The 12,747-nt window shown below is 43.9% G+C and overlaps 1 protein-coding gene across 5 annotated transcripts in view; it reads right to left on the bottom strand.

Moving 5' to 3' along the window:
- Positions 1-6,034: 6,034 nt before the first annotated feature.
- LOC137374078 (MAP7 domain-containing protein 2-like) overlaps positions 6,035-12,747 on the bottom strand; it is a 235,357-nt gene continuing 228,644 nt past the window's right edge. For 4 of the 5 annotated variants that reach the window (XM_068039827.1, XM_068039828.1, XM_068039831.1 and 1 more), the window contains one exon: positions 6,035-7,102. In XM_068039827.1, coding sequence (XP_067895928.1) covers positions 7,068-7,102 — 35 coding nt within the window. In that variant the 3' untranslated portion in view covers positions 6,035-7,067. Of the gene's footprint in view, positions 7,103-8,762; positions 9,347-12,747 lie in introns of those variants that run through there. The other variant, XM_068039829.1, reaches the window with a different exon arrangement.

Raw genomic sequence — 12,747 nt, 5'->3', positions numbered from 1 at the left:
CTGGCCTTCATGTGATTCTAGTTCCACTCCAATGTGTCTATTGTCCTGCGAAGTGGCTTAGTGCCAGGGTTCCCAACCGGGGGTCCATGCCTTCTTCCATCACTGTCAGGTTCAGCCTGCAGATCAGCTCACCTCTGACCGATTGCTGTCACAGTTCGCACTACCTGACCATCCTGCCTGTCCCTCATGAGCCAGCAATTCATTTACAAAGTTCAATGTTAAAACTAAACTGTCACAGAGTCACAAAATTGTTACAGCCCAGGAAGCCATTTGGCCCATTGTGTCTGTGCTAGCTCTCCAAAAGAGCAATTTACCTAGTGCAATTGCCCCATCGTCTCCCCTTGGCCTGGCACATTCTTCCTTTTCATATAACAGTCTAATTCCCTTTTGAATGCCTCGATTGAACCTGCCTCCACCACAGCGCAGACAGTGCATTCCAGATCCTAACCACTGACTGCGTGAAAAAGCTTTTCCTCATGTCGCCATTGCTTCTTTTGCCAATTGTCTTAAATCTGTGCCCTCTTGTTCTCAATCCTTGCATCAATGGGAACAGTATTCCCCTATCTACTCTGTGCAGACCCCTCATGACTTTGGACACTTCTATCAAATCTCCTCTCAACCTTCTCTCTCCAAGAAAAAGGTCCTAGCATCTCCAGTCTGTCCAGGTAATTGAAGTTTCTCATTCCTGGAACCATTCTTGTGAATCTTTTCTGCACTCTCTCTTTCCTAAAGTGACACAATACTCCAGTTGAAGCTGAAACAGTGTTCTACACACGTTTAGCATAACTTCCTTGTTTTTGTACTCTGTGCATCTATTAATGAAGCCTAGGATGCTGTATGCTCTATTAAACGTTTTCACAATCTGTCCTGTCACCTTCAATGATCTATGCACATATACGCCCAGGTCCCTCTGCTCTTGCACCCCGCTCAGATTTGCACCCTTTATATTGTCACTCCTCATTCTTCTTATCAAAATCACAAAATTGTTACAGTGGGCCATTCGGCCCATCGTGTCCTCACTGGCTCTCTCAAAGACCAATTCACTCAGTTCCATTCTCCTGCCTTCACCCCATAACCCTGCACATTCTTCCTTTTCATATAACTGTCTAATTCACTTTTGAATGCTTCAATTGAACCTGCCTCCACCACGTTCTCAGGCAGTGCATTCCAGACCTTAACCACTCGCTGTGTGAAAATTCTCCAAATATTGAAACTTTGCCCTGTACACCAAGGTCTAGGTCATTAATATATATCAGGAAAAGCAAGAGTCCCAACACTGATCCCAGGGGAACTCCACAACAAACCTTCCTCCAGCCCAAAAAAGATCCATTAACCACTGCTATCTGTTTCCCGTCACTCAATTTCGTATCCATGCTCACAATTCTGTTGTGCGGCACTGTTTCAAACACCTTTTGGAAGCCCACATCAACAGCATTGCCATCATGTACCCTCTCTGTTACCTCTTCAAAAAAACTCCAGCAAGTTAGTTAAACATGACTTGTCTTCACAAATCCATGCTGGCTTTCCTTAATTGACCCACATTTGCCCAAGTGACTATCAATTTTGACCCGAATTATCATTTCTAGAAGCTTCCCGGCACTGCAGTTAAACTGAATGGCCTATAGTTGCTGGGCTTATCTTTACAGATTTTTTTGAACAATAGTGTAACATTTGTGATGTTAAGCTGTGAAAAGGATGCAGAGAGGCTTCAGGGTGATTTGGACAAGTTGAGTGAGTGGGCAAATGCATGACAGATGCAGTATAATGTGGATAAATGTGAGGTTATCCACTTTGGTAACAAAAACAGGAAGGCAGATTATCTGAATGGCTATAAACTGAGAGAGGGGAATATGCAGCGCGGCCTGGGAGTTCTCATACACCAGTCGCTGAAGGTAAGCATGCAGGTCCAACAGGCGGTAAAAAAGGCAAATGGTATGTTGGACTTCATAGTGAGAGGATTCGAGTACAGAAGCAGGGATGTCTTGCTGCAATTGTACAGGACCTTGGTGAGGCCACACTTGGAATATTGTGTGCAGTTTTGGTCTCCTTATCTGAGGAAGGATGTTCTTGCTATAGAGGGAGTGCAGCGAAGGTTTACCAGACTGATTCCTGGGATGGCAGGACTGACGTACGAGGAGAGATTGAGTCGGTTCGGATTATATTCGCTGGAGTTCAGAAGAGTGAGGGGGGATCTCATAGAAACCTATAAAATTCTAACAGGACTTGACAGGGTAGATGTAGGAAGGAAGTTCCCAATGGTGAGCGAATCCAGAACCAGAGGTCATAGTCTAAGGATACAGGGTAAACCTTTCAGGACTGAGATGAGAAGAAATTTCTTCACCCAGAGAGTGGTGAGCCTGTGGAATGCGCTACCACAGAAAGCAGTTGAGTCCAAAACACTGTATGTTTTCAAGAAGGAGTTAGATCTTGGGGTGAAAGGGATCAAAGGATATGGGGGGAAAGCGGGAACAGGTTACTGAGTTGGATGATCAGCCATGATCATAATGAATGGCGGAGCAGGCTCGAAGGGCCAAATGGCCTACTCCTGCTCCTATTTTCTATGCTTCTATGTTTCTAATCCACTGAAGATGCATGAACCCCAAGAGAGAAAAGTCTCCTACAGTGAACAAGAAGAATACTGGGCCCCAACGGAAAGCAAGATCTACCTACAATCAGGGACTCTACCGTAACAAAAACTCTTCAGATAGTGCCTCAAACCTTTCCACTTTATTTTTTCTTCTGCTCTTTTCTGTCTCTATTTGCATGTGTGCATCGCGAATTCATGCTAGCGAGGGGCATGGCATGTATCTGTAGGCATTAACCGAATTAGAGTTTAAGTTTAATAAATTTCAACCTTTTTTCTTTAAACCTGAGAAAACCTGTTTGTGCTGGTTTCTTTGCCTTAGAATTGGAAAAACGGTGAACAAGAATTCACCAAGGGGGAGCTAAAAACACAGTGTGCTTAAAATTAAACCCTGTTACAGTAAGACCAGGGGGAGGCTGAAAGGGAACCCTAGACCCCTTTCTCACCTGGTCGTAACAGTGATAATGACCAGATAAACTGTTTTAGTGATGTTAATTGAGGGATAAATATTGGAAAGGGCACCCGGGGAACTTCCTTGCTCTTTTTTCAAAATAAGGCCATGGGATCTTTCTTGCCCACCTGAGAATTACCTTGAGAAAACAATGGTGGGCCTTCTCCTTGAACTGCTGTATCCTGCCGTGATGGTATCAGATAGGCATATTGTCTTTAAAATGATGAAGGATTGACAGTCTATATCTGAGTGAGGATGATGCCATTTTCAGGAGATGCATATTAAGTCCACCAGTGGGGGTGTCGATCAAGTCAAGCTTCTGGAGTGTTGTGGTAGCATCATTCAAACAAGTGGTGAGTATTCCATCACACGACTGCCTTGATCCTTATAGATATTGGAGAGGCTGAGGTCAGGAGATGAGTTGTTGATTACAGACTAACCAGCCTTTGCCTTGTTCTTGTAGGATTGGTCCAATGGGAGTTCTGGTCAATAGTAATTCCCAGGATGTTAATGATAGGTGAACAGGACAATTGTGAAGCTGCTAAAGGTCAGTAGGAGATTGCCATCACCTTATGTAGTGCAAATGTCTCTTATCAGCCCAGGTTTGGATATTGCCCAGGAGCTGCTGCAGGCTGCAAAGACTCCTGCATTATCAGAGGAGTTGTGAACATTGAAATCGTCAAATAATTGTGGATTTCCCTGTTCTCTCAGTGTTATGTGTTCTTACAATTGATGGATTGATATGGGTGGACTTTATTTGTGCTGCAGGACCTTGAACACAAGACACGCATTGGACTGCATTGGGTTTCTGCCACTATTAATGAATGTGAATGACCTTGGTGTGGACCCTCAATGTGTAGCAGCACATGGCTGCACCATCACCAAATATTGATCTCAACATGGAGGACAGATAACTTTCAGAATCCATTTATATGGAAACTTTTGCATTCATGTAAAGTGGCTTTGGCTGTGCATCAACACCAATTTTGGAGTACAGGGTGCCCTTTAGACCTAAGATTCTAGAAATTGGATAGAAACTTTTTTTTGTGGGGGAGGGGGGAGGTCATCACATTGCTGTTTGTGGGATCTTGCTGTGAGCAGATTGGCTACATTACAACAGTGACTACACTTAAAATATTTCATTGGTTGTAAAGTGCTTTGGGACATCCTCGGGTCATGAAAGGTGCTATATAAATGCAAGTCTTTCATTTTTGTTCACTCTCCCTCTTCCCTCCCACTACTTCTGAAGGCACTGACTCATGTTCAGATACACTTTCACTCTTGCAGTTTCCTCCACTGTGAACAGGAGCATTTGCAGTCTGATAGTAGTTTTGTGTGTGTGTGTGTGTGTGTGTGGTGGGGGGGGCGGGGGGGAATCAAAACCTAGCCGAGTCCCTCTTTGCATAAAGTTCACAAAGAAGCACTTCCCAGAGTTACTGCATCATTTAGAGGAAGTTGAAAATCCAGTTTGTTACTTTTAGTGAGATGGTTGATGCACTTGTCAAAGTCCAGTTTGCACTATTACAACAAAGAACCAAGATGTCTTTGACAGCACCTTCTAGACCCATGACCTCCACCACCTAGCAGGACAAGGGCACACAAAGGAAAATGGTTGTGGTTGTTGGAGGTCAATCACCTCAGCTCCAGGACATCACTGCAGGGTAGTGTCCTGGGCCCAACCATCTTCAGCTGCTTCATCAATGACCTTCCCTCCCTCATAAGGTCAGAGGTAGGGATGTTTGCTGATGATTGCACAATGTTCAGCACCATTCATAACTACTCAGATTCTGAAACAGACTGCCCACATGCAGAAAGACCTGGACAACATTAAAGTGGTAAATAACATTCGCTCCACACAAGTGCCAGGCAATGACCATCTCCAACAAGAGAGAATCTAACCATCTCCCCTTGACATTCAATAGCATTACCATCGCTGATTCCCCCACTATCAACATCCTGGGGATTACCATCGACCAGAAACTGAACTGGAGTAACCATATAAATACTGTGGCTACCAGAGGTCAGAGTCTGGGAATTCTGCAGCGAGTAACTCACCTCCTGACTCCCCAAAGCCTGTCCACCATCTACAAGCCACAAGTCAGGAGTGTGATGGAATACTGTCCACTTGCCTGGATGAGTGCAGCTCCAACAACACTCAAGAAGTGCGACACCATCCAGGACAAAGCAGCCCGCATGGGAACACCACCACCTTAAGTTTCCCTCCAAGCCACACACCATCCTGACTTGGAACTATATCGCCATTCCTTCACTGTCACTGGGTCAAAATCCTGGAACTCCTTTCCTAACAGCACTGTGGGTGTACCTACCCCACATGGACTGCAGCGGTTCAAGAAGGCAGCTCACCACCACCTTCTCAAGGGCAATTAGGGATGGGCAATAAATGCTGGACTAGCTAACGACACCTGCATCCCATGAATAAATAAAAAGACACCATTATCTCCAATTTATCACACACCATTTTGAACCTGGACATTTATCACCGTTCCTTCATCTTTGCTGCGTCTAAATCTTGGAACTCCCTCCCTAACAGCACTGTGGGTGTACCTTCACCATAGGGACTGCAACATTTCAAGAAGGCAGCTCACCACCAACTTCGTATTGGGCAACTAGGGATGGCCAATAAATGCTGGCCTAGCCAGCAATGTCCACATCCCAAGTATAAATGAAAAGTAACAAAATTATTAACCTGTTTAAAATGGCAACGTAGGAAATTTATACCCTGCATTAACCATTGTACAAAAATTCACATTCAGTGGAATATTAACCCTCAGAAATGGGAACGAAGGATGATTCTCTCCTCCTATAGTCCAAAAGCACATTTTGTGCCAGGAGTCCTACCTTTATAGATTTTATTTTAAAAGAAATCTTTATTCAGTCCTAGCTTACCCCTTTTGTTTAAGAGCAATGATTTCAACAGTAAATGTGCCATTCTGGTAGTGTTTTGAATAAAAATTTATTGATGTAGCACACACACATGCTGTACACTATGACGAGAATATTTAGCGCATCAGCAATTATACAACAAGCTATGGTACATTGGCTAAAGGATATATATTTATAAAGGAGTTGTTGTCATTCAGTGAAAGTGATACATGTTGTGGCATCATGAAATGAGATCATTTGTACAGTCTCTAATGTGACATGCAAATCTCACTGTGTTGACAATCCATTGGCAGAATTGTTCAATTTAGTGCGTTGAAATAACAAGACCCATACATGTGTTTATGCCACGCGCAATTAACAACAGTTCTGTAGTTAGACTTTGTTCTAATAAACACTGTGAAATACAAGTTCTTCAACCCAACAGAAGCTGACAGACAGCTGTTTCGTGAGAGGTTAAGCCAGCAGTGCAAATTTGGCCATGTACACGTTCAAATTTCCCAAAAGAAACATATTGCGTTTCTTGGCATAAGCAGCAGTGAATTTTACAGCGATAGCAGATATCTGAATACTGTGGAACACACAATCTTTCCAATGGGCCCTGAAAGTCAGCACCGACTGGTTTGTACAGGTGAGGCCTGGCTTAACAAGCCCTTGCCACAAGGCAACTACACCTTGTGCTACTGTCCAGAACACAAGCCGGGCTGAAAAGTGCAAACTCCTTTCTACACTGCACCTCACCTGTCAGTGGAGGCCATTTATGTTTCACACTACAATGGTGACCATTTTGATTTCATTCACAAACTATTACAGATTGTCTGCTCTCATTTCCCCACCTACAGTCATCTCCAATTATCATCAGATATCTTTTGTGGCAAAAAACAAGCGCAAGAAAAAAACTGAGTGAAACTGGGAGCTACCCCGCCATCAAAAAGCGGTATCGCCCGTCACTCTGAGTTCAACACACAGACACAGCATCTACGCTGGAAGCTGGATCAGGCAGGTGGGGCCCTTGCCTTGGCTGAGGAGCTGCCTCTGATGCAAGTTCTGGACCTAGGGTTCCCAACACTGGTTGAATGTAGTCCTGTTGGTTTGATCACATGACCTCCTGCTTCCAACCGCTCTGCCCAGTCAAAGTCTTTTTCCGATCTCCAACAATTTTATAACTAATGATTGAAGGAGTTCAAAGAAAATGAATAAGACCCACAATATTTTTAATGTTCTTATGATTTTTCCCCCAGATTTTGCTCACAACAATGTCCAGGACAATCCAGGAGTGTTGGCAACTCTACTTAGATCCGCAAACACGTTTGGTTACTATTGAGGAATAAATTACTGAATTGACAACAAACTTACAGCATCTATTACACTGACAAAATGACGACTGGTGTATCTTGACTGCACTGTCATTCCCTTTGGGTGTCACAGTGTGATTGCATGGCAGGCAGGGATGCTCGATGTAAACTGGGCCAGTAGTTGTCCTCCCCAGTGGCTGTGCGAAAACTACTTTTCAGCGCAATGTTTAAAGCAATGAGAGAACTTCTAAAGGTGCCCTTTTACTTGCTTTGTATATTTGAATGTGCAATTTACAGTAAGATTTGCTCTGTGGGATAAAAGAGGGGGCTCATTGCAGCCGTGAGGTGCAAGTGAAAAAGATCAAAGCTGCTGTGAAGTTATTTCCAGCCTGTGCTGTGAATGCTTTCCATCAATATAATAATGGTATTAACTTCTCCTTGTGTTGCTTTTGAAACACAAGTGAAACTTGGCACAAAATAGTAATGTTTATTAAAAAGCTGAAAGGCGTGGCATGTAAAGAGAAATCACCACATACAATCTCGGATCCTGAATCACTTTACAACTATTGCCACAGTACCAGAAGGATGTGGAGGCTTTGGAGAGGGTATAGAAGAGGTTTACCAGGATGTTGCCTGGTCTGGAGGATATTAGCTATGAGGAGAGGTTGGATAAACTCGGATTGTCTTCACTGGAACAACAGAGGTGGAGGGGCGACATGATAGAGGTTTACAAAGTTATGAGTGGCATGGACAGAGTGGATAGTCAGAAGCTTTTTCCCAGGGTGGAAGAGTCAGTTACTAGGGGACATAGGTTTAAGGTGCGAGGGGCAAAGTTTAGAGGGAATGTGCAAGGCAAGTTCTTTACACAGAGGGTGGTGAGTGCCTGGAACCTGCTGCCGGGGGAGGTGGTGGAAGCAGGTACGATAGCGACATTTAAGAGATATCTTGACAAATACATGAATAGGATGGGAATAGAGGGATACGGTCCCTAGAAGTGCAGAAGGTGTTAGTTTAGACAGGCATCAAGATCGGCGCAGGCTTGGAGGGCCGAATGGCCTGTTCCTGTGCTGTACTGTTCTTTGTTCTTTTTATGATAAATATCCATTCTGTACATGGGCTATGGGTGCGGAGCCAGCTATTCCTCCATTCTTTTATTGCAGGCATAAGTCTGATTTCTCACAAAAAAAAGCTTTCAGGTGGCAAATTGCAGCAAAAAGTGCTTTGCTTTTTGCTAATGTCGTGCTTTCATCTTCTTTCTTTTTTTTTTCTTTAAAAAATATTGGGGTGCTTTAAGGACATTTCATCTTAAAAAGTCTATAAATAGCAGTAAACCAAAAATAAACACTGCACTTAGATACTTAATGTTAATTTAGCAACTAAAGATGAGAAAGATTGCACAAATCCACTTTACCATAAAAATAAGGAAAGATTCTAGTTTCCGGTTATGGAAAATTTTCATTTAGAAAAAACTATAATTAAATATGGTGCAATAATGCTTTGAGAATCAAAATAAAACATATTTAACATCAACTTTAAAATTAACATTCAGTTACCACAGAGGAATACCTGAGTTTTCTAAAACACAATAGAATGTCCCTTAATCCATACTGTGCATTTCTGCAAGATCCATTCACACTGCAATTAAACAAACACCTCTCTGAGGAAATGCAGTAAATAGGTTTCCATATTTTCAAAAAAAGAAAGAGGAGAAGCCAGCAAAAGCTCTGTAAATATCATTGAGATTCACATCTATCTGAAAATGTGTGTAATATTTCATCCGACTGATGAAGGGAAAATAAAAATTGTTATCACAGTAAACATGATTGAGCTTTTAATCTGGTAATTTAATTGCAGGATGAATGATGCTCAAGGCTGTTGTTCCAAGTGACCACTCTGGCCAGGGTCAACATTTACAGAATCATATTTGTTAAAAAAGAAAAACTGCATTTTATACGGATGATTTAAACTGTTGCGTGAAGGATTGCTGTTAGTTATTCCAACATGTCTATGAAGGCTACATGGATCTTCTCAAAATGAATGCAGTCTTCGGAATTATAGTAGTGTTGGACTGATCCAAGCCAAGTCTGTTGCACACTGCCCAACTTGTTCAGAGCTCTAGAAAAGGAAAGAAGCAACTCGTCGACTTTGAGGCCACAGTAACACTTCTGTACCAAAATCTAAAAAAAAATTTTGCTTTCTTCTGAAAAACCTGACCTAAGAAATGTCCTTTCCTATTCATTATTCAAAATTCCGCTCCACAATGCCCCATATTAAAATTCAATAGTAACATAAGAGCAGCAACAGCCAAGTTCGTGGCACCACGGAGGGCTCTGCTGCACATCAGGGGAGGAAAAGGGTTGGAAGAGCTATAGCTATAAGGGGAGTCTATCATAAGGGGTGTAGGGAGGCGTTTCTGTGGCCGCAAACAAGACTCCAGGATGGTATGTTGCCTCCCTGGTGCTAGGGTCAAGGATGTCTCGGAGCGGCTGCAGGACATTCTGAAAGGGGAGGGTGAGCAGCCAGAGGTCATGGTCCATATTAGTACTAACAACATAGGCAGGAAAAGAGATGAGGTCCTGCAAAGTGAATATAGGGAATTAGGCAGAAGGTTAAAAAGCAGGACCTCTAGGGTTGTAATCTCAGGATTACTCCCTGTGCCACGTGCTAGTGAGGGTAGGAATAGGAGGATAAGGCAAATGAATGCATGGCTGAAGAGCTGGTGTAGGCGGGAGGGCTTCAGCTACTTGGATCATTGGGATCTCTTCTGGTGCAGAGGTGACCTGTACAAGAAGGATGGGTTGCATCTGAACTGGAAGGGGACCAAAACCTTTGCAGGGAGGTGTGCTAGTATTACTCGGGAGGGTTTAAACTAGTCTTGCAGGGGGGTGGTTCCCAAAGTAGTAGTCTCTCCGATGAGATAGTTGAGGCAAATGTAGAGGTTAAAGCAAGCAAGTCCAGTAGGCAGGCTGGGCAGGGGCAGGACAGGGAGCGTGGAAGGTCTGGTAGGCTAAACTGCATTTACTTTAATGCAAGAAGCCTTACAGGTAAGGCAGATGAACTCAGAGCATGGATGGGTATATGGGATTGTGATATTATAGCTATTACAGAAACGTGGTTGAGGGATGGGCAGGACTGGCAGCTCAATATTCCAGTGTACTGATGCTTCTGGCGTGACAGAGATGGAGGTAAGAGAGGAGGGGGAGTTGCAGCATTGATTAGGGAGGACATCACGGCAGTACTTAGAGAGGATATCCCGGGGGGAACATCCAGGGAGACCATATGGGTAGAACTTAGAAATAAGAAAGGGGTGATCACTTTGATGGGATTATACTATAGGCCCCCCAATAGTCAGAGGGAATTGGAGGAGAATATATGTAGAGAAATCACAGATAGGTGTAGGAATTATAGGGTTGTAATAGTAGGTGATTTTAACTTCCCTAATATTGACTGGGACTGCCTTAGTGCTAAGGGGTCGGATGGGGAAGAATTTGTTAAGTGTGGCCAAGATAGTTTTCTGAAGCAGTACGTGGATGGCCCTGCTAGAGAAGGGGCTACACTCGACCTCCTCTTAGGAAATGAGGATGGGCAGGTGGTTGATGTGTCAGTGGGTGAGCACTCTGGGACCAGTGACCATAACTCTATTAGCTTCAAGATAGTTATGGAAAAGGATAGGACTGGTCCTCAGGATGAAGTCCTAAATTGGGGGAAGGCTAATTTTGATGACATTAGACAGGAACTCTCAAAGGTTGAATGGGAGAGGCTGTTTACAGGTAAAGGGACGTCTGGCAAGTGGGAGGCTTTTAAAAGTGAGATGGGAAGAGTTCAGGGCTTGCATGTTCCTGTTAGATTGAAGAGCAATGCTGGCAAGTTTAGGGAACCTTGGTTGATGAGGGATATTGAGGGTCTGGTCAGGACAAAGAAGGAGGCATATGTCAGGTATAGGCAGCTGGGATCAAGCGAGTCCCTTGAGGAGTATAAGGGATGTAGGACTACACTTAAGGAGGAAATTAGGAGGGCGAAAAGGGGCCATGAAATTTCCCTGGCAGATAAGATAAAGGAGAATCCTAAAAGATTCTGTAAGTATATTAAGAGTAAAAAAGTAGCTAGGGAGAGAGTAGGTCCCCTTAAGGATCAGTGTGGTAATCTATGTGTGGAGCCACAGGAAAAAGGCGAGGTTCTAAATAAATACTTTTCGTCTGTATTTAGCGTGGAGAAGGTCATGGAAGCTAGTGAGTTCAAGGGAGGGAACAGCGATATCCTGGAGCATATCAACATTACAAAGGAGGAGGTGTTGGAGGTTTTGAAGTGCATTAAGGTGGATAAATCCCCAGGGCCTGACCAGGTCTATCCTAGGATGCTATTGGGAAGCAAAGGAGGAGATTGCTGGGGCCCTGGCAGAGATTTTTGTATCATCGTTAGCCACGGGTGAGGTACCAGAAGATTGGAGGATAGCTAATGTTGTGCCTTTATTTAAGAAGGGCAGCAGGGATAAGCCAGGGAACTACAGGCCAGTGAGCCTTACATCAGTGGTGGGAAAGTTATTGGAAGGATTTATATGCATGGTCTGATTAGGGATAGTCAGCATGGCTTTGTGCGTGGGAAATCATGTCTCATGAATTTGATTGAGTTTTTCGAGGAGGTGACCGAGAGGATTGACGCGGGCAGGGCGATGGACATTGTCTATATGGACTTTAGCAAGGCCTTTGACAAGGTCCTGCATGGTAGGCTGGTCCAGAAGGTTCGAACACATGGGATCCAGGATGAGCTCGCCAATTGGATAAAAAATTGGCTTGGTGATAGGAGGCAGAGGGTGGTAGTGGAGAATTGTTTATCAGATTGGAGGTCGGTGACCAGTGGTGTGCCGCAGGGATCGGTGCTGGGCCCTCTGTTGTTTGTCATATATATTAATGACTTGGATGTGAATGTAGGGGGCATGATTGGTAAGTTTGCAGATGACAGCAAAATTAGTGGTATAGTGGACAGTGAAGAAGGTTGTCTAAGGTTACAACAGGATATAGATCAACTGGGAAAGTGGGCAAGGGATTGTCAAATGGAATTTAATGCAGACAAGTGTGAAGTGATGCATTTTGGGAAGTTAAACCAGGGCAGGACATATACAGTGAATGGCAGGGCCCTGGGGAGTGTTGTTGAGCAGAGAGACCTTGGGGTGCAAGTACATAATTCCCTGAAAGTGGCAACACAGGTAGACAGGGTGGTGAAGAAGGCGTATGGCATGCTTGCCTTCATCGGCCAAGGCATTGAGTACAAGAGTTGGGACGTCATGTTACAGTTGTACATGACGTTGGTTAGGCCGCATTTGGAGTACTGTGTGCAGTTCTGGTCATCACACGACAGGAAAGATGTGATTAAGCTAGAGAGGGTGCAGAAAAGATTCACAAAGATGTTGCCTGGTTTGGAGGGCTTGAATTATAAAGAGAGAGTGGATAGGCTGGGTCTGTTTTCCCTTGAGTGAAGGAGGCTGAGAGGGGACATGATAGAGGGATCTAAAATTATGA

The sequence above is a fragment of the Heterodontus francisci genome, chromosome 10 (genome assembly GCF_036365525.1).
Source record: "Heterodontus francisci isolate sHetFra1 chromosome 10, sHetFra1.hap1, whole genome shotgun sequence".
In the NCBI taxonomy this organism is placed as follows: domain Eukaryota; kingdom Metazoa; phylum Chordata; class Chondrichthyes; order Heterodontiformes; family Heterodontidae; genus Heterodontus; species Heterodontus francisci.
The sequence above is the reverse complement of the archived record's forward strand: the minus strand, read 5'-3'. Positions and strand labels throughout refer to the sequence as shown.